We start from the raw sequence: 21,138 nt of genomic DNA, 5'->3' as shown, positions 1-21,138 counted from the left end.
GTCATTTGTCATCATAGGCTAGATTTCTTTGAAATACTTTGTAGTCATATCAACTCTAGTCACTTAATGCACCACTAACTTATGATGACTAAGCCTTGGTCCACTTGAGTCCATTCTTGACACCATGGACTTTTCTCAATTACATTCGCCACACTTCCCCTCTCCTTGTTGAGTTGTACATAGTTCCATAATCACACGAATAACCAATTAGGTAGTGAGGTGAACGAACAAATTTCCTGACCCCATCCGTGAGAGCTATTGGGTTTGACTGTTAAGGGCCGTTGTTCCATGTTCTATGTACCAGGTCATGGTAGCCAAATATTATGGTCAATTAGGAGAGATAGGCCTTTAATAATATAAAGGCATGTCACATGTTGAAATTAGGATTTTGGTTAGGTAAAAACACTATGGTTGTACACTTTTTACAATTTCATAATTTAATTTAATTCTCACCGAACCGTGTTAGGCCTATTTGAGATCATAAATGAAACCATTATTACAATAGATAATTTGGGGGGAGCTACTGGGGTGAGTGACCGAAAGTAAGCTTTACAAAGCCTAGTAGGCAGAGATCTAGGGAAGTTTAGTCATGAGTGAATTGTTGTTTACACTACCCATAGATGGCAGTGTGCAACTATGTACAACACAATAGACAAATTATCATTTGACAAAATCTGACCCACAAGTCAAAGTATTGTTGCTTTTCCCAGTCTTCTCAATGGAAAGCTTTGACTCTGTGGGTTACAATATGCCAGGTAATGGATTTACACTCTGCCCTAAATGTGGAATTTCATAAAATCATTCAATCATCTCTACAAATGGTTTGAAATCTACAGTGGCAAAAACATTATCTGTGAGTAAGGTCATATGTGGCCTATGCTTAAATGCAGACAGCCATAGACATTAGATGCACATTACAGGAGCTTGTCCCTTTAAATAAGTTTAAAACTAAGTTAAACACTATGATCTGGGGGGCTGTCAAGGTTTTGACCCCTAGTTGCACCACACTTTCCTAATGTGTAAATACATGTTTTTTAAAACTGTAATGCTTTGTGTCTGATGTTGTAAATGTGTCTGCAACTTTGTGTGCTGCTATTTTGGTCAGGGTCTCTCTTTTAAAATATATTGGTAATGTACTACAGCTTCCTTGTCATGGAGAGCATTGTGGAATTAAATGTAATTCAAACTTTCGATAAAAGATCCTCACATCCCTCCTCTGATCCTGTTACTCAGACTATTCCGCAGGTGAAGAAGCCAGATGTGGAGGTCCTGGGAAGGCATGGTTACATGAGGTATGCGGTTGTGAGACCGGTTGGATGTACAGCCAAATTCTCTAAAATGACATTGAAGGCGGTTTATGGTAGAGAAATTAACATTACATTGTATGGCAACAGTACTGGTGCCATACTCCTTCAAAACTAGAGACATCTGTGGCATTGTGTTGTGTAGCAAAACTGCACATTTTAGATTGGCCTTTTATTGTTCCCAGCACAAGGTGCACTTGTGTAATAATCATGCTGTTTAATCAGCTTCTTGATATGCCACACCTGTCAGGTGGATGGATTATCTTGGCAAAGGATAAATGCTTCTAACAGGGATGTAAACAAATTTGTGTACTACATTTGAGAGAAATAAGCTTTCTGTGTGTATGGACTATTTATGGGATCTTTTATTTCAGCCCATGAAACATTGGACCAAACAAGTGCTCATTGTGCAAATGTATTTATATTTTCAATGCAAATTTGGAGACGAATATAGTCTACATGTTGTCAACAGTCTAAGCCAACCCCCTGTGTTTAGCCTCATAGTTCTGCACACATCAATTTTGTTGCTAAACAACTAACCAGTCTACGAAATCAAGTGGGAACAGGTTACCGGTAGTTAGGGGATTTATCACGCTTGCTCCGCCCATTCAGTTTCACACTAGCCTATATATAAACCGTTCCTAGACTCTCACTGCTGCATTACTCATCTATTCTTCAAGTTTCTTTTCTTCAATAACTGAATATTATCACAGTGACATTTTGTCGTCGTGTGCCAAGTTACTTGAGTGTTTTCAGCCAGAATTACGCTTGTAGCCAATACCTCGGGGTGCCCCAGATTTCAATGTTCCCGCAATTCAGCGGGTGTTAAGATCCATGGAAGTGGCCGGTTTCTACGACGCGGATTGCTTTGCTTTCCAGAGTAGAAACAGCATTATCAGTCCCATTAGCGACAACAGCACTTGCAAGCAGCGCGTTGACGGCTCGATGACGGAGCTTGGCATAGCCGAGCACGAGAAAGCAATTGATTTCAGCGACTACTTGGATCCAGCTGCTGCACACTGTCAACTAGTAACACACAACGAAACACAGCAGAGAGGGGGAGGCGTATTCGCTAGTTTCCTTGCCGAGGAAAGCAGGATAAAGAGACTTTCATCATTAGAACAAAACTACAGAAACTACATCTCTCTCAACGAGCGGGAGACAAGTGCGCACGCCAACCCTAGGGAGCCATACGTCCTGGGCTATCCTGAACTGCAGGAGACCCGTGTGGACACCGTGTTCAGCCCCGAGTTTCTTGGGAACCACTTTAAAACCGGTGAAAGAGACGATCTTCAAGAGGACCAAAGAATGGACAACAACGGTTCGTCTGGCTACGACATGAGGTATCTTCATTACCAGTCGACTCCAAGTGGCAGCCTTGGTAACATTTCCACTGCGTCCTCGTCTTCCTCAAGTCCACCCGGCACACCTGCCCCGCCAGGTAAAGGCAGGTCGCCTTTGCAGGGCGGGAAAATGTCATCTGGTGGCAAGGGGAAGAAGCGACTGGAAAAGGACAGTGAGGAATATAAGCAGAGGCGGGAGAGAAACAACCTTGCCGTTAGAAAGAGCAGGGATAAAGCAAAAATACGCAATATGGAGACGCAACACAAAGTGCTGGAACTGGCCGCAGAGAATGACCGTTTACAAAAACGCGTGGAGCAGCTGTCAAGAGAGCTTGCCACTCTGCGTAACTTGCTCTCTGCCACCGGTCAGTGTTAGCCACAGAATGCCAACACACCTCTCACTGGAAACCGGTACTTGATCAGGCACTGACTTTAAAAAAAAAAACATTTATCGCGGTGCCATACATGTGAAAAAGTTATTCCAGGATGTTACGTTTGTGTACAGTATCTATACATGAAAAAGCCACCAACAGTTTACAAGATGTGATTGGGTAAAGAAGGTGCAACGAATGTACAACTATTCATGATTCTTGACATGTCACCTTCATTCTGTCTTTACAATTTTGTGTATGCAGTATTTCTGGATGGGTTTTGCATTTTATATTGAATATTGGTAAATATTCTGTTATTTAAAAATAAATTTCCTTATCTGGAGCAATGGTTGTCAAGGGAAGAGTTGTAGCCCACTGCAGAGGTATGATGCAACTCTTTGTAACAGTATTGGCAATGAATGAAGTAATCTCTTAATATGACGAAAATGTACAAATGGTACTTGATATTTTATTGAATTAAACAATTTATACTTTGATATTATTAATTTGTATGGTGTTTATTTGTGAGATGGTAAAAAGGTGGTAGATCACCTGACTGATTTATTCCTCTCTCACACACATACATACACAGAATTAAATAGACCATTTATGTATCTCTTCGCTCACATGTGTAAGAATTCAAGGTATATGTAACTCAGGGAATAAAAAGATTATAGGTGTACATAAGCTCAAACTTAAAGGTCCAATTGAGCCGTTTTTATCTCAATATCAAATCATTTCTGGGTAACAATTAAATACCTTACTGTGATTGTTTTCAATTAAAATGGTCAAAAAGAAACAAAAATAGCTTCATAGCAATTTATCAAGCAATAATTTTACTAGGACTGTCTCGGAGTGGTCAAAGTGGGGAGGGGAAAATGGAAAACTAGCTGTTATTGGCAGAGGGTTTTGGAATTCTCTTCCTTATTATTATTCCTTATTATTATTTTGGCCTGCCTGGTGACATCACCAGGCATGCCAAAACTCCATCCCACCAAAACAGGTTGAAATTGCAGGCAGGCAGTCTTTTCAAACAGCTCTTACACTAAAGGGGCAGTATCATCATTTTCACAGTATTATTTTAACCTCATAGTGTGGAAATGTATATAAAACAGAGAAAAATCATGTTTTTGACTGCACTGGGCCTTTAAGGTAACATTTAGGCCTATCTCTTATTTTAGACCCATGAACAACTGATTTGGAATATGATGACACATTTTCATCTAATGATAGTTATTCAAAATGATAAGTTATAATATTTGAGAACCTAAAGTACCAGTATTACTTCAGTGTGAATAAGTAAAACAATATTTCAACAGCAGTGTATTGGTGAAAGAACACATACTAACTGAGCCTTTTTCACCCAACTAGCAAATGTCACCATTATCTTAAGCACACACCTCGGTCAATAGTCTGGTGGGTCCACTGACCCACAGATGGGTTCAAGGCCTCACAGGCCAAGATTAATCAACAACTAACCTTTTACCCAACCACACTACCACCAAATAGTTTTTTTTTAAACGTGTATAACCTGCCAGCCTCAAATATCAAATGGTATACTTTAATATTTAGCCTATGAAATGTGCCAAAGAGAAGAGTGATTTTGGATGTGGAACAGATTCTCTTTGATAATCTATCATCCACCAAAGGTCCAGTTTGTTCAGTAAGATTATATACAGTATGTTTAGTTTTAGTTTAATCAAATAACTGGTCTAAATGGAACTGGTCAAATACACTACCATTTCTACACATGAATGCAAGGCAGTGGAAATGACTGAAAATACTATCAAACTTGCCCATCAAGAGTTACCCTGGTAATAGGACAGGAGATAATCCCTAGAGAACTACAGTAAACCCGTGACAATGCAGGGCAGAGGTTTGTAAAGGAGGGAGTTTCGAGAGAGAGAGAGCAAATTGTGTGTGTGTGCTAGTGCTTTATGTATTTCTTGATTAGGCTTTGCTACTGAACCCAATTACTCCAAGTACATTTTAACAATGTCATCCTTTCTTGTATCACATAAAAGAGAAAATACAATGTTTTGAACATCGTGAATTTCACAACACAACTTCCCATAATGGAAACAGAGTATATTGCTCAACCACATCTTCCTGTTCCATCCGTGAATTCAAATGTCACACCAAATTAAAACAACAAGACAAATCTAGCAATAGGTTGAAATAGGGATAGTTCACCCAAATTATATTGTACATTCACTTGATTTTATTGTTTCCTAAAAAGTAGTGTATACTGTACTATCTTGGTTGTGTTTGTTAGGCTGCTGCATAGTATTAGTATCATTGAGTCCAAAATAACGAGAGCAGTGCTGTTAGCATGCTCTGTATAACAGACCAAAATCACAACCAAGCCATTTCAAATCAAGCTGTGTAGCAGCATGATACACTTCCCATCATACACTGGGGTGGTGTTTTTGTTGTTATTGATGTTTCTTGTTGTTTTTTTACATTGTTGCTGGAAATGGTGAGAGTTTTACCCTCCGTTCTTTAGGCTCCACATTCAACAGCTCAGTAAAAACCTTAAACGTCAGCTGATCTTTTTCTTTAGGAACAATACTTTTTAAATTTCAGGCTAGAAAAGACCTTGCTGAAGCCACTTTTTTTGCCTTTATTGGACTATGGTGATATTCTGTACATAGGCTCCTGTGTGGTGATATTCTGTACATAGGCTCCTGTGTGGTGATATTCTGTACATAGGCTCCTGTGTGGTGATATTCTGTACATAGGCTCCTGTGTGGCACAGCGGTCTAAGACACTACATCTCAGTGCTAGAGGCATCACTACAGACACCCTGGTTTGATTCCAGCCTGTATCCCAACTGGTCGTGATTGGGAGTCCTATAGGGTGGCGCACAATTGGCCCAGCGTTGTCCGGGGTTGGCCGGTGTAGGCCATCATTGTAAATAACAATTTGTTCTTAACCTACTTGCCTAGTTAAATAAAGGTTACATTTAATTCCCCGGGGTCTTAACTGCACACTAGACCAGTTGTCCCCAAAGTGTGACATAAGGGGTCGGCAGGTAGGGCGCGGAGAGGTAGGAGGAGAACTCAGTTGGGCTTTCAACTTATTCTTGAAAGTTGTAATAGTAGAATGCACAAGGTGCAATTTCTAAATTGGTAGTCCATCAGCAGTTTTCCTCTTGTCATGTCAGTCATTGCAGACCTTGGAGAGCTATTTATGTCCAGTTGATCAACTAGCCATGTCAGCTAATGTTTCTTAGCCCAATGATTTTGTTTTAATGTTTGAGTCAGTCAGATATCACATGCACACATAAGAAATGGCAAAATGTGTAGAATTGCAGGAAATGAGCTTCCAAACGTCAAAATGTTCTCTCCACCCGTGGCAAAAATGTGTAGAATTGCAGGAAATAAGCTTTAAAACAGTAAAAGAAAATCTGCCCCACGGCAAAATGTGTAGAATCGCAGGAAATAAGTTTTAAACCTGCAAAAAACATTATCCTCCAACAAGAGGAGTGTGAACAGTTTTTGACATGGACAGTGCTTGTGCCCTTAGGAGAAATAGTGAGTATGAGTCAAAAAGTTTGGGAAGCACTGCACTAGACACAATTTACCATGCTGCTCTAAGATTTGTAACCAACACAAGACGTCACTGTAACTTCCATCCTTAACTAAGAGGCGACAGACTCTCTGGTACATGTCTAAAATTGTCAATGACTCCAACCACACAAGTCATAGACTGTTCTCTCTGAGCCCCTTATGTTAATTCTTATTTACTATAATGTTTTGCACTGACTCTTTTGCACAGGCTCGATGTACACTCACTGGACTCTAACCACACACTCACACATACTACACTGGCACTCCAACACACACACACACACACACACACACACACACACACACACACACACACACACACACACACACACACACACACACACACACACACACACACACACACACACACACACACACACACACACACACACACACACACACACACACACACACACACACACACACACACACACACACACACACACACGCACACACACATTCATATTCCTTCACACTCCACACATACGCTGCTCCTACTCTGTGTGTATTATCTATCTATCTATCTATCTATTATCTACCTTTAACCCTACCTACATGTACATATTACCTCCATTACATTGACTAATCCGCACCCCTGCACATTGACTCGGTACCAGTACCCCTTGTATATTGCCTCATTATTTTGCTTATTTTGCTTACTTTTCTTACTTAAAACTCTGCATTGTTTGTTAAGGGCTTGTAATAAAGCATTTCATGGTAAGGTTGTATTTGACGCATGTGAGTAAAAGGATTTGATGTTTGTCTACACTTAGTGAACAACTGAGAATACCTACTCTTTCCATGACATCGACTGACCAGGTGAATCCAGGTGAATGCTATGATCCCTTATTGATGTCACTTGTTAAATCCACTTCAATTCGTGCAGATGAAGGGGAGTAGACAGGTTAATAAAGAAGGATTTTTAAGCCTTGAGACAATTGAGACATTGATTGTGTATGTGTGCATTCAGAAGGTGAATGGACAAGACAAAAGATTTAAGTGCCTTTGAAAGGGGTATGGTAGTAGGTGCCAGGAGCAGCTACTGTCAAGAACAGCAACGCTGCTGGGTTTTTCACGTTCAACAGTTTCCACGTATATCAAGAATGGTCCACCACCCAAAAGATATCTTGCCAACTTGACACAACCCTAGGACGCATTGGAGTCCACATGAGGAATGCTTTCGACACCTTGTAGAGTCCATGCCCTGATGAATTTATGTTGTTCTGAGGGCAAAATACCGAACATTAGGTATTCCTAATGTTTGGTATACTCAGTGTATACGGCCAAGTTAGGGCAGCTGCCAATATATTTAAATACTTTATTCACCCTATGAGTCATGGACATTACCGTCTGAGATCAAATAACTGTATTTTCTATAATGTTTCCAACACAAGAACTGAGTTTGGAAAGAGTGCCTTTAGCTTTACACACACACACAGTGGTCAAACTTTATACTTGGTGTGACCTTGTAGTTCCGCCCCTTGCAGCTCCTGGAGCCTCCCCTGATCCATCCTAGTGTCTGGCTCTGACAGAGGAGAGGGAATTTCCCACACAGGATCACATTCTGTTCTCGAAAGCAGAGCCCAGCCCCCTTTATCCCATTTTACCGTCAATGAGCAGTAGCTGTCCGTAAACTCCACATTGCATCATACCTCCTGCAGACCAATAGCCCTCCTAAAAACTCCTCTGGTAGAGGAATACAAATAATGCACTCCGATGTTTTGCTTGAGTTTAAACATGACATATGTCCACTGTGTTCGAAATGGTAAGATATCTCCTCAGATCTATGAATCACTTGTGCTGTTCATTTTGAGGGAGATCTACAGGTGTAGGATCTTAATTTTATCACTCTTTTGTAACTTAGAATTTCCCTGTGCCGTAGGAAATGCAGATGAGCTTGCTGATTTACATAAATTCACTAAAACCCTGCACTAACACAGGGTTATATTAACATTACGGTACTTTTCATGTAACCTACTTTTGTCCAGCTAATAATCTAACCACCGATCAAGCAACATTATGAATTAAACATTAAAATCCTGTTATTTTGCTACTGGACAAATGAAGATCTACACCTGTAATATGAGAAATTATAGTCATTATTGTACTTTCTATTTGTGGTCAACATGAGACATCCCTCAAAATACTCTTCCCTGAAGACACTTGAAACAGTGATATTTCAACATATATGTGATTTCTTGTACACTGTAGCATTTCAACATAATATCAATATAGAACAAAGTAGTTTGGGGAGGAAATTGAACATTGACCAGGATATTTACCAAGCTCACATCGCTTGAATAATTTCTAAATTGTGTGTACCGTTGTGTACTTTTTGGGTCAGAGAAATTAAATTGCTCTGTCAACACAGTTGCATTATTCAAATGTAATAACACATTTATATACATTTGATGTTACTGTTCTTTATATACATGCTTCCAGTATGTACAATAGAGTATGTGTTAAAAGGTTCCGGTCTTATTTAGCAGTTTCATCACTCCTAATCTATTAGTTAGTGGTACTTGCAATGATGTATATAAACCCTGGATTGCTGATGCTATGCATTGGCCAATTAGAGACTTTGAGGTCAACGGTCAGTCATATTGACTCTCCCCAGAAGAAGCAGTCCTCCATAGGAATTAATGTAATTCTACAATTAAATATTTCAAGGACCAAAGGAAATGTATTTAAGTATTTTTATTGTTGTAGTGGGGACAATAACATAGAACTTTAAAAATAAATGTATACTTTAAGGAAAATGTTTTAATAAATGTTTTTATTTTTATGTTTAGCTCACATAATGTCATTTAAATGTCACGTCATGGCCATAGAGAGGTGTTTATTCTCTATTTTGGTTAGGTCAGGGTGTGACTAGGGTAGGGATTCTAGTTTACTTATTTCTATGTTAGTGTGGTTCCCAATCAGAGGCAGCTGTCTATCGTTGTCTCTGATTGGGGATCATATATAAATTGTCATTTTCCGTTTGGGTTTTGTGGAATGTTGTTTTCTGTTTAGTGTTTTTTCCTGACAGAACTGTGTGCTTTAGTTTTCACCTTTTGTCATTTTGTTTGAGTGTATTTTGAACATTAAATCATGAACACTTTCCACGCTGCGCTTTGGTCTCATTCCGACGACAGCCGTTACAGAACATCCCACCATCAAAGGACCAAGCAGCGTGGCCACGAGGAGCAGGGATCCTGGGCCCGGGAGAAAAGGGAGGGGAGGACATCCTGGACCTGGGAGGAGGTAATGGCAGGGGACAAGACCCTGCCATGGAAGCAGGAGGAAGTAGCGAGAGAGGAACTGCGACGCTACGAGGAGTTGAGGCAACAACGGAAGCCCGAGGGGCAGCTCCCCCCCCAAAAAAATTTGGGGGCACATGGGGAGATTGGCGGAGTCAGGGTTTAGACCTGAGCCAACTCCCCGTGCTTACCGTGGGGAGCGTGTGACCGGTCAGGCACCTTGTTATGTGGTGATGCGCACGGTGTCTCCAGTGCGCATTCACAGCCCGGTGCGCTCTGTTCCAGCTTCCCGCAGTTGCCTTGCTAGAGTGGGCATTCTGACAGGACGGATTGTGCCGGCTCAGCGCTCCTGGTCTCCTGTGCGTCTCTTCGGCCCAGGATATCCTGCGCCAGCTCTACGCATGGTATCCCCAGTTCACCAGCATAACCTAGTGCGGCCTGTTCCAGCTCCCCGCACTTGCCGGGCTACAATACATTAAAATTCAGCCAGGACGAGTTGTGCCAGCTCTACGCTCCAGACCTCCAGTGCGCATCCACGGCCCAGTATATCCTGCGCTGGCTCTACGCACTATGCCTCCAGTGATGATCCATGGCCCGACGCCTCCAGCGACGGTCCCCAGCCCAGAGCCTCCGGCGATGATCGGTGGTCTGGTTCCTCTGGCGATGATCTGCGGCCCGGTTCCTCCAGTGAAGGTTCATGCACCAGGGCCGCCACCAAAGCAGAGGGATCTGCGGGCGGAGGGGGGTCTGTCCCGCACCGGAGCCGCCGCCGTGAATGGATGCCCACCCGCGTGAATGGATGCCCACCCAGACCCTCCCCTTTAGAGCCAGGTTTTGTGTCCGGAGTCCATACCTTTTGGGGGGGGGGGGGGGGGGGGGGGGGGTACTGTCACGCCCTGGCCATAGTGGTTAGGCCAGGGTGTGACTAGGGTGGGCATTCTAGTTTACTTATTTCTATGTTAGTGTGGTTCCCAATCAGAGGCAGCTGTCTATCGTTGTCTCTGATTGGGGATCATATATAAGTTGTCATTTTCCGTTTGGGTTTTGTGGGATGTTGTTTTCTGTTTAGTGTTTTTTCCTGACAGAACTGTGCACTTTCGTTTGCACCTTTTGTCATTATGTTGGAGTGTTTTTTGAACATTAAATCATGAACACTTCCCACGCTGCGCTTTGGTCTCATTCCGACGACAGCCGTTACATTAAAGGTATGCATTAAGGTGTCTGTAATATAATAAACGTGGCAAAAACAAATGTAGACATTAGTAAATGCAGTTCTATAGCTTCCAAAATATTTTTTACAATGGTGGGGGTGCCAAGATGGAGGCGAGTTTCCCAGCACCCCTTATTTACTCATTAGTGGTACCTACAAGTCACCCCACTTGCATCAGCCAATCATTGTTCACCATTCCCCTTGTAACTCACTGAACCCCATTCCTGCATTCAGAGAGTGATCGCGGTCAGAAGAGAATGGTCTCGTTGGACTGTTTATCTTTATCTGACCTGTGTTTAGTGCATGCATCTAAGTGTAAGTACTGTACATGTATGTCATTGATGGCTTCTTTAGGCCATTGCTTCGTTGGGTGTTGATAAGGCAGTAGAGTCATTACCATGTTTATAAGCTTTATAGATCCTTTTCTATGTGCGTCATGCTTCTTCTAGCCTGCTATCCAAGATGTTAGGCCTTAATGTTGCCTCATGCTACCGTGTACTGTATGTAGTCCTAGCTGTAGCATGTAGCCTAATTTAGCCTGTGCTTCTCCTTGTGGCGCAGTTACTTTTCCACAGTGCTCATGGTCTCATGCACATATGTAGACCCTAGGTACATGGGAGAGGCCATACGGACACACCTGGTGCGCAAATTGATGATGTGTCGCACAGCTGAGGGTCGAGTGGAAACTAATGTAACTGACAGTTAGACTTACAGGTTATGTCGTTGTCTTTTGTTTGAATTGTTTACGTGTCTGCTGTGCGGGGGAAATGATAAGACAAGCGGAACTACGTAGCTAATACTGTTGTAACGATAATCCTTATTGTAGCAACACACTTTTGGAGGGAAGGCAATCCCGGGCTGTGTTAGCTAAGTTTTCATGTCATCGGGTGTAGTTCATAAAGGTTGAAGCGTTTATGTTGGGATGAAGTGTGAATTCATGCCAGGAATAATAAGTGTGAAGTTTGATTTCCTCCCTTCTGTAATAAGCAGCCAATTAGGTATTTTTCCTTTATTCATGTGTTTAATCTGTTACTGTTATAACGCCGGTTAAACTGTTATGTATGTAAGCACTTCAGAGTTATACCAAGCTAATAAGTCACTCGTAAGATAAGGAGGTTGTAAGAGTGTGCTTAACTGTATTTTTCATTTCCTTTATAGTTCTCACGGAAGGTGATAATTCTGACTAAAACTACAGAATAAAGCCGCCAGTTAAAATCAAGGAACGGTTGTGCTCGTGGTTACTGAAGGGAACTACAGCGAATGGATTTGGTTGAGTTAGTCGTCCTGATGAGCCTTTCCCAGCTAGCTAATTTATGCTGGCTCTCTGGAAACAACAGCAGTGTCGTGTTTTTGGCAATGCTGGATTAAGTGATATGACATGCTATTCTATAAAATAATTTCTCCATAATTAATATCACCTGATTGAGATAAACATGTAAATGTAATTAATTAGAGAGTCGGGCACCACAAAATAATATTTATAGAGCTGTTATCTTCCGAATAAACTCTTAAAGACCTAGTAATATTTTACATCAATAGCAGTCAATATTAATCATCATCTTAACTCAGTCTCATCTGAAATTTGTAAATTCTTGGTTATCTGCACGAACCCTGACTAACAATTTGAATCAGCAATACAAAATTGGGTTTATTTATTTATTAAATACCTAACTAATTACACAGAATTACACATACACATAATTAAATCATAACTTGATTACTAATTACATCATAAAGGAAAACGTCCCTAGCGGGCGGAACAGATATGACAGCTTGTTACACAAAAGAAAAGGGGCTGGGTTTGAGTGAAAGAGCGGGAAGACTGGGGAACAAAGGGAAGAAGCTGTGCTATCGCAAATACAGTATCTTATGCATTCTAAATTACCGGCCATTTGGAAAAGGAAAATGCAATAAATATTTACTCTGAGCTGCGCTTCGATAGGTTGGTGGTAGATGGAAGGCTGTGTTGCCCAACTTAGTCCTTTGAAGAATGTCTCTGGTTGTCAATTGGATACGTTGTAGTAACGTCGTTGGGTGATAGATGGGATACTCTTGTCTGTTCCTTCCTAACCCTCGTTTGCATCTGCTGTTGCTAACTCAAAGGCTAGGAGGAATCACTTCTGTAGTGAATAAGAGTTCAAAGTTCATACCATTCGCAACCAAAGCTCACGCTGATGTTGGTTTCGTTCTGTAGTTATTATCTGAACCATTCTGACATAGGACCGTCATCCTCAAGTCCTCGGAACAGGAGTTTATATTGTCGTCAAGGTTCAGATAAGGTTCAGATATAGGAAGGGAGAGGAGGGCGTGTTTGAAAAGTTTTATAGCCCAAATTTGATTTGATTTGATGTCCCTTCACAGGGGCGGGCCACTGATTGAGCAGAGTCCTGTCTTATGAAAACCCAAATCTCACATTTTAGAAGCTAAAATCACATTTCATTCCATCACGAATAATTTCATATTCAAACATTTAAATTGAACAACAATTCCATGTGAATCCGATAACTCTGTGTAGACTTTCCACTGTAGAGTTTGTTATCTTATCATTGATGAGAATGTCTCAGATGACAACCGAACTGACATGATATTCATTAAGTACCACCGCATATGTTCAATTGGTCGCATTACCAGAATATAGTTAATTTCCCCCCACCTTCTGATGTTCCCAGAATCGCATTATATTAACCAAGGGTTTTGCAAATGTAACCTCAGTAGGGTAGAGAGAGGAAAAAGGGGGAAAGAGGTATTTATGACTGTCATAAACCTACCCCCCAGGCCAACGTCATGACAGCAGCATGGCTGAAAAAGGTTGATGACATCTGTCCTTATTCACTCAGCCTACTGGTCCCACTCGCACCTCTGACCTCTTTCTCCCCTCTCTCCCCAGATGAAATCCTGTGACTAGTGTGATCCTGTGACAACCTGCCCACTGGACCAGATCCCCTCTTCCCTTCTCCATATCTTTTCCGGGGACCTTCTCCCATTCCTCACTTACATGTAAACTATTTAGTCATCTTGCAAATGATTTTATCAAGAGTAACTTACAGGAGCAATTAGGGTGAAGGGCCTTGCTCAAGGGCACATCGACAGATTATTCACCTAGTAGGCTCAGGAATTTGAACCAGCAACCTTTCAGTTACGCTCTTAACTGCTAACTACAAGGCTACCTTCTTCCCACTTCCCTCATCAACTCATCCCTGACCTCTGGTTGCGTCCTCTCTGACTTAAGGATCCCCTCCTCAAGAAACCAACACTCGACCCCCACTGATGTCAAAACCTTCAGACCTGTATCCCTTCTTTCTTTTCTTTCCAAACACTTGAGCGTGCTGTCTCTGACCAACTCTCTCGTTATCTTGCTTAGTACGATCTTCTTGACCCTAACCAGTCAGACTTCAAGACGGGTCATTCAACTGAGACTAATCTCTTCTGTGTCACGGAGGCTTTCCGCTCTGCCAAAGCTGACTCTTTTTTTCCACTGTTCTCATCCTCCTAGATCTATCTGTTGCATTCGGAACCGTGAACCATCAGCTCCTCCACCCTCTCAGGGCTAGGCATCTCAGGCTCTGCAAACTCATGGATTGCATCATACTTGGCAGGTCGCCTCTACCAGGTGGCGTGGAGAGAATCTGTGTCTGCACCACGTGCACTTACTACTGGTGTCCCCCAGGGCTCGGTTTTAGGCCCTTTCCTCTTTTCTCTATACACCAAGTCACTTTTCTCCATCACATCCAAACATGGTCTCTCCTATAATTGCTATGCGGATGACACTCATCTATCTTTCTCATTCCCCTCTTCTGACACCCAGGTGGACACATTTCTGTGTTCCTGTCAGATATTTCAGGTTGGATGTCAGCCCACCACCTCAAGCTCTACCTTGACAAGAGGAAACTGCTTTTCCTCCCGGGGAAGGCCTGCTGGCTCCAAGACCTCGCCATCACGGTCGACAACTCCCCCTCCCAAAGTGCAAACATACCTTGGCATGACCCTGGATAACACCCTGTCGGTCTCTGCAAATATCAAAGCAGTGACTCACTCCTGGAGTTTCATGCTCTACAACGTCTGTAGAGTACGACCTTTCCTCACACAGGAAGCAGTGCAGGTCCTAATCCAGGCAATAGTCATATCCCGTCTAGATTACTGCAATTCTCTGTTGGTTAGCAGCTATTCCCTGCTTGTGCTATCAAACCGTTACAACTTATCCAGAATGCTGCAGCCCGTCTAGTGTTAAACCTTCCCAAGTTCTCCCATGTCACCCCGCTCCTCTGTACACTCCACTGGATTCCAGTCGAAGCTCGCATCCACTACAAGACCATGGTGCTTGCCTACGAAGCAGCAAGGGGAACTGCCCCTCCCTACCTTCAGACTATGCTCAAACCCTATATCCCAACCCGATGTTCTGCCACCTGTTCTGACCCTTACTGGAGATCAGCTCCCGCTCAGCCCAGTCAAAGCTGTTCTCTGTCCTGGCACCTCAATGGTGGAATCAGCTTCCACCTGATGCTAGGACAACAGCGTCCCTGCGCATTTTCCCAAAAATGTCTGAAACCCTACGTCTTCAAAGAGTAACATAAATAAGATATCTTACCCAACCCCCCAAAAACTTGCACCTGACTTTTCCTACTAGCACTGACTTTGCTAACAATTTATTTATTGAGGAAAAATGTACTTACCATGACTGTGATATGTGGTTGTCTCTCCTAGCTATTTTAAGATTAATGTACTAACTGTAAGTCTTCCGGGATAAGAGCGTCTGCTAAATTACTCAAATGTAAATGTAATTGTAGTTAACATGGCCAATTTGTAGGATAGCAGCCTACACAAGAAATAACTTGTAATACTGGTAGCAGTAACCATCTGGATGTTACCGTAACAGTGCTGTAAAGTACATAAGTCGTTTTTTTGGAATTGTACTTTATTTTACCACTGATATTTTTTATTACTTTTACTTTTACTCCAGTACATTCCTAATGAAAATACGCACTTTTTACTCACATACATTTTCCCTGACTGCAAAAAGTGTATACAGTATACTTATAATGGTGTGTAAAGACAGTATGGGCAGTATATGAATAGAAAAGGTGTGTACAATCTTTCCATATCCCAGTCTGTTGTCAAGATGTCCACCATTCAAATCAAATCAAATTTATTTATATAGCCCTTCGTACATCAGCTGATATCTCAAAGTGCTGTACAGAAACCCAGCCTAAAACCCCAAACAGCAAGCAATGCAGGTGTAGAAGCACGGTGGCTAGGAAAAACTCCCTAGAAAGGCCAAAACCTAGGAAGAAACCTAGAGAGGAACCAGGCTATGTGGGGTGGCCAGTCCTCTTCTGGCTGTGCCGGGTGGAGATTATAACAGAACATGGCCAAGATGTTCAAATGTTCATAAATGACCAGCATGGTCGTATAATAATAAGGCAGAACAGTTAAAACTGGAGCAGCAGCACAGTCAGATGGACTGGGGACAGCAAGGAGTCATCATGTCAGGTAGTCCTGGGGCATGGTCCTAGGGCTCAGGTCCTCTGAGAGAGAAAAAAAAAAAAAAAAAAAAAAAAAGAGAATTAGAGAGCATATGTGGGGTGGCCAGTCCTCTTCTGGCTGTGCCGGGTGGAGATTAAAACAGAACATGGCCAAGATGTTCAAATGTTCATAAATGATCAGCATGTTCGAATAATAAGAAGGCAGAACAGTTGAAACTGGAGCAGCAGCACGGCCAGGTGGACTGGGGACAGCAAGGAGTCATCATGTCAGGTAATCCTGGGGCATGGTCCTAGGGCTCAGGTCCTCCGAGAGAGAGAAGGAGAGAATTAGAGAACGCACACTTAGATTCACATAGGACACAGAATAGGACAGGAGAAGTACTCCAGATATAACAAACTGACCCTAGCCCCCTGACACATAAACTACTGCAGCATAAATACTGGAGGCTGAGACAGGAGACCATTGTTCTTGTACCCAAGAAAGCGTTCTCTAGAATGTAGAGAAAAACGGGGAAATTCAAGAGGGTGCTATGAAATTAATGTAAAAACATCATTTTCTTTGCCCTATGTCATTATAAATCACATATACTTTTAAAAAAATTGTCCATTGTGTATTTCCGTTTGCAGAATATTGAGGTGAAGCCTGGAATAAAAGAAAAAGGGGTACCTACAATTAACTTGTACACATATTTAGCTTCTATGTGGTAAATGGCACGTGTGTATATACAGTTGAAGTCGGAAGTCTACATACTGTACACCATAGCCAAATACATTTAAACTCAGTTTTTCATTTAACATTTAATCCTTTATTTTAAGAATGTGAAATGTCAGGATAATAGTAGTTTGCGCTGTTCTGTAGTACACAGCATTGTACGAGATCTTCAGTTTCTTGGCAATTTCTCGCATGGAATCGTTTTGAGCCTGTAATCGAACCAACAAATGCTAATGCTCCAGATACTCAACTAGTCTAAAGAAGGCCAGTTTTATTGCTTCTTTAATCAGAACAACAGTTTTCAGCTTTGCTAACATAATTGCAAAAGGGTTTTCTAATGACCAATTATCCTTTTAAAATGATAAACTTGAATTAGCTAACATAACGTGCCATTGGAACACAGAAGTGATGGTTGCTGATAATGAGCCTCTGTACGCCTATGTAGATATTCCATAAAAAATCTGCCGTTTCCAGCTACAATAGTCATTTACAACATTAACAATGTCTACTCTGTATTTCTGATCAATTTGATGTTATTTTAATGGCCACGACCCATCTTCAATGCTCTTCCTGAGGGAAGGAGGTTGTTGGCCAAGATCTCGCGATACATGGCCCCATCCATCCTCCCCTCAATACGGTGCAGTCGTCCTGTCCCCTTTGCAGAAAATCATCCCCAAAGAATGATGTTTCCACCTCCATGCTTCACGGTTGGGATGGCGTTCTTGGGGTTGTACTCATCCTTCTTCTTCCTCCAAACACGGCGAGTGGAGTTTAGACCAAAAAGCACTATTTTTGTCTCATCAGACCACATGACCTTCTCCCATTCCTCCTCTGGATCATCCAGATGGTCATTGGCAAACTTCAGACGGACCTGGACATGCGCTGGCTTGAGCAGGGGGACCTTGCGTGCGCTGCAGGATATTAATCCATGATGGCGTAGTGTGTTACTAATGGATTTCTTTGAGACTGTGGTCCCAGCTCTCTTCAGGTCATTGACCAGGTCCTGCCATGTAGTTCTGGGCTGATCCCTCACCTTCCTCATGATCATTGATGCCCCACGAGGTGAGATCTTGCATGGAGCCCCAGACCGAGGGTGAATGACTGCCATCTTGACCATCATCTTCTTCCATTTTCTAATAATTGCGCAGTTGTTGGCTTCTCACCAAGCTGCTTGCCTATTGTCCTGTAGCCCATCCCAGCCTTGTGCAGGTCTATAATTTTAACCCTGATGTCCTTACACAGCTCTCTGGGCTTGACCATTGTGGAGAGGTTGGAGTCTGTTTGATTGAGTGTGTGGACAGGTGTATTTTGTACAGGTAACGAGTTCAAACAGGTGCAGTTAATACAGGTAATGAGTGGAGAACAGGAGGGCTTCTTAAAGAAAAACTAACAGGTCTGTGAGAGACGGAATTCTTACTGGTTGGTAGGTGAACAAATACTTATGTCATGCAATAAAATGCAAATTAATTACTTAAAAATCATACAATATGATTTTCTGGATTTTTGTTTTAGATTCCGTCCCTCACAGTTGAAGTGTCCCTATGATAAAAATTACAGACCGCTACATGCTTTGTAAGTAGGAAAACCTGCATAATCGGCAGTGTATCAAATACTTGTTCTCCCCACTGTACACACGTAACATATAAAGATTTTAAAATACATTCAAAAAGAAACAGAAGGCATTTGAACCCAGTCTGACACAAAGAGAAGATTGCAGGCCGAATAACACCATCCCAACCATGAACCACGGGGGTGGCAGCATCATGATGTGAGGGTGTTTCGCTGCAGGAGGGACTGGTGCACTTCATAAAATAGATGGCATCATGAGGATGGAACATTATGTGGATATATTGAAGCAATATCTCAAGACATCAGTCAGGAAGTTAAAGCTTGGGCGCAAAGGGGTCTTCCAAATGGACAATGACCCCAAGCTTACTTCAAAAGTTGTGGCAAAATGGCTCAAGGACAACAAAGTCAAGCTATTTGAGTGGCCATCACAAAGTCCTGACCTCAATCCTATAGAAAATGTGTGGGCAGAACTGAAAAAGCATGTGCGCGCAAAGAGGCCTACAAACCTGACTCAGTTACACCAGCTCTGTCAGGAGGAATGGGCCAAAATTCACCCAACTTATTGTGGGAAGCTTGTGGAAGGCTACCCGAAACGTTTGACCCAAATTTAACAATTTGAAGGCAATGCTACCAAATACTAATTGAGTGTATGTAAACTTCTGACCCACTGAGAATGTGATGGAAGAAATAGAAGCTGAAATAAATCATTCTTTCTACTATTATTCTGACATTTCACATACTTAAAATAAAGTGGTGATCCTAACTGACCTAAGACAGTGAATTTTGATTAGGATTAAATGTCAGGAATTGTGAAAACCTGAGTTTAAATGTATTTGGCTAAGGTGTATGTAAACCTCCGACTTCAACTGTATGTATGTATGTATATTATTTTACTGCTCTATGAATATACTTATTGTTTGGATAACCTTATTTCCTATTATGTGTAGATTTTTACCTTACATTTTTTTCTCACTCTTTATGCGATGCGCAATGCAGAGAACACTGGAAGAATAATTCTCATTTAATTACCACAGTGAATTATTGTGATGTTTGTTTATGTGCCAAGGGATGGGTTGCTAATTGGCGATTTGACACAAATTTTATTTAATCCATTCATTCATATAATGAATCATTAGATTGTTCTCTACAATATTATAATCTTAATATACTTGTATTTGACAGTGTTAATAAAATAAGAACGTTAATTTGCTGTGACCATTGTACCTTTTTCCATATTTGACGTTGGGAGTTGGTATCATTTTGGGGTGTTTCCGTGGATTGGAACAATCACAATCAATGTGATACCCTAGTCATTTTCATCTCCAGATTCTTGGCTTTCTTTGGCTATATTGCTGATCAATCTACATGAGAGGGGCTGTTTCTATGGTGATTTAAAGGGAAAGACACAAAAACATTGCAGAGGGAGGATATTGAACTTAGCTTTGTCAATAAATATATACTTAGTCCCTATTTTGTTTAGTATTCATTTAGAAAAAGACTATGTTTTCACACACGAACCTGCAGCCACTAGCTTGTCAGTTGACGTTTGAAGTTATCACCATTCTGCCCCACAGAGTTCTATTGAGCAGTGACCACTTTTTGATCATGCCCATAATGACATTCCACTGACTTTAAACATGCTAAATTCTCAGAGTATATCATTGGTAACTTTTGAAGCATATATGGTAGAGACATGGGGCTGAACTATTGTTTTTCTGACTCAATTCTCTACTGAATTTACATATTTGCAGAAACCATGAATATATTAATAATTTAATGGGTGAACAATTACTCTGATAAAAACTGAAAGATTCTGACCACTCCAAATCCCAACTCCCAACTTCAGTAGACAAGTTTTGATCCACGAGCATAAACTAGCTAGCTGTGAAGGGTTCATCAGGACAACTGACCGAACCAAATCCGTTCATCTCCTCTCGACTCTCAACTGCGCGACATACGTCATCAATTTGGGCAAGGCTTGTCCGTATAGCGTCTCCCTAGTACATCACAGAGTTTCTTAACCCAGAGGCGCAACATCGCAAAACTTCCGGGAACACTTGAGAAACAGACCAAACAGATCAGGCCAGAGTTTGGAGAGTGTGTGTGTGTGTGTGTGTGTGTGTGTGTGTGTGTGTGTGTGTGTGTGTGTGTGTGTGTGTGTGTGTGTGTGTGTGTGTGTGTGTGTGTGTGTGTGTGTGTGTGTGTGTGTGTGTGTGTGTGTGTGTGTGTGTGTGTGTGTGTGTGTGTGTGTTGGATTGCCAGTGTAGTATGTGTGTGGTTAGAGTCCAGTGAGTGTACATCGAGGGTGTATGTAGAGTATGTAGAGTATGTCAAT

The 21,138-nt window shown here is 41.8% G+C and overlaps 1 protein-coding gene and 1 pseudogene across 1 annotated transcript; both read left to right on the top strand.

Annotated features, from left to right (window-relative positions):
• LOC116354432 (uncharacterized) overlaps positions 1–15,617 on the top strand; it is a 45,183-nt pseudogene extending 29,566 nt beyond the window's left edge.
• Positions 1,901–3,520, top strand: LOC109908190 (CCAAT/enhancer-binding protein beta). Its single transcript, XM_020506739.2, has one exon. The coding sequence runs from the start codon at positions 2,139–2,141 to the stop codon at positions 3,021–3,023; it is 885 nt and encodes a 294-aa protein (XP_020362328.1). The 5' UTR covers positions 1,901–2,138; the 3' UTR covers positions 3,024–3,520.
• Positions 15,618–21,138: the final 5,521 nt, after the last annotated feature.

The sequence above is a fragment of the Oncorhynchus kisutch genome, linkage group LG17 (assembly GCF_002021735.2).
Source record: "Oncorhynchus kisutch isolate 150728-3 linkage group LG17, Okis_V2, whole genome shotgun sequence".
Taxonomy (NCBI): domain Eukaryota; kingdom Metazoa; phylum Chordata; class Actinopteri; order Salmoniformes; family Salmonidae; genus Oncorhynchus; species Oncorhynchus kisutch.
This window is presented reverse-complemented; position numbering and strand designations above follow the sequence as displayed.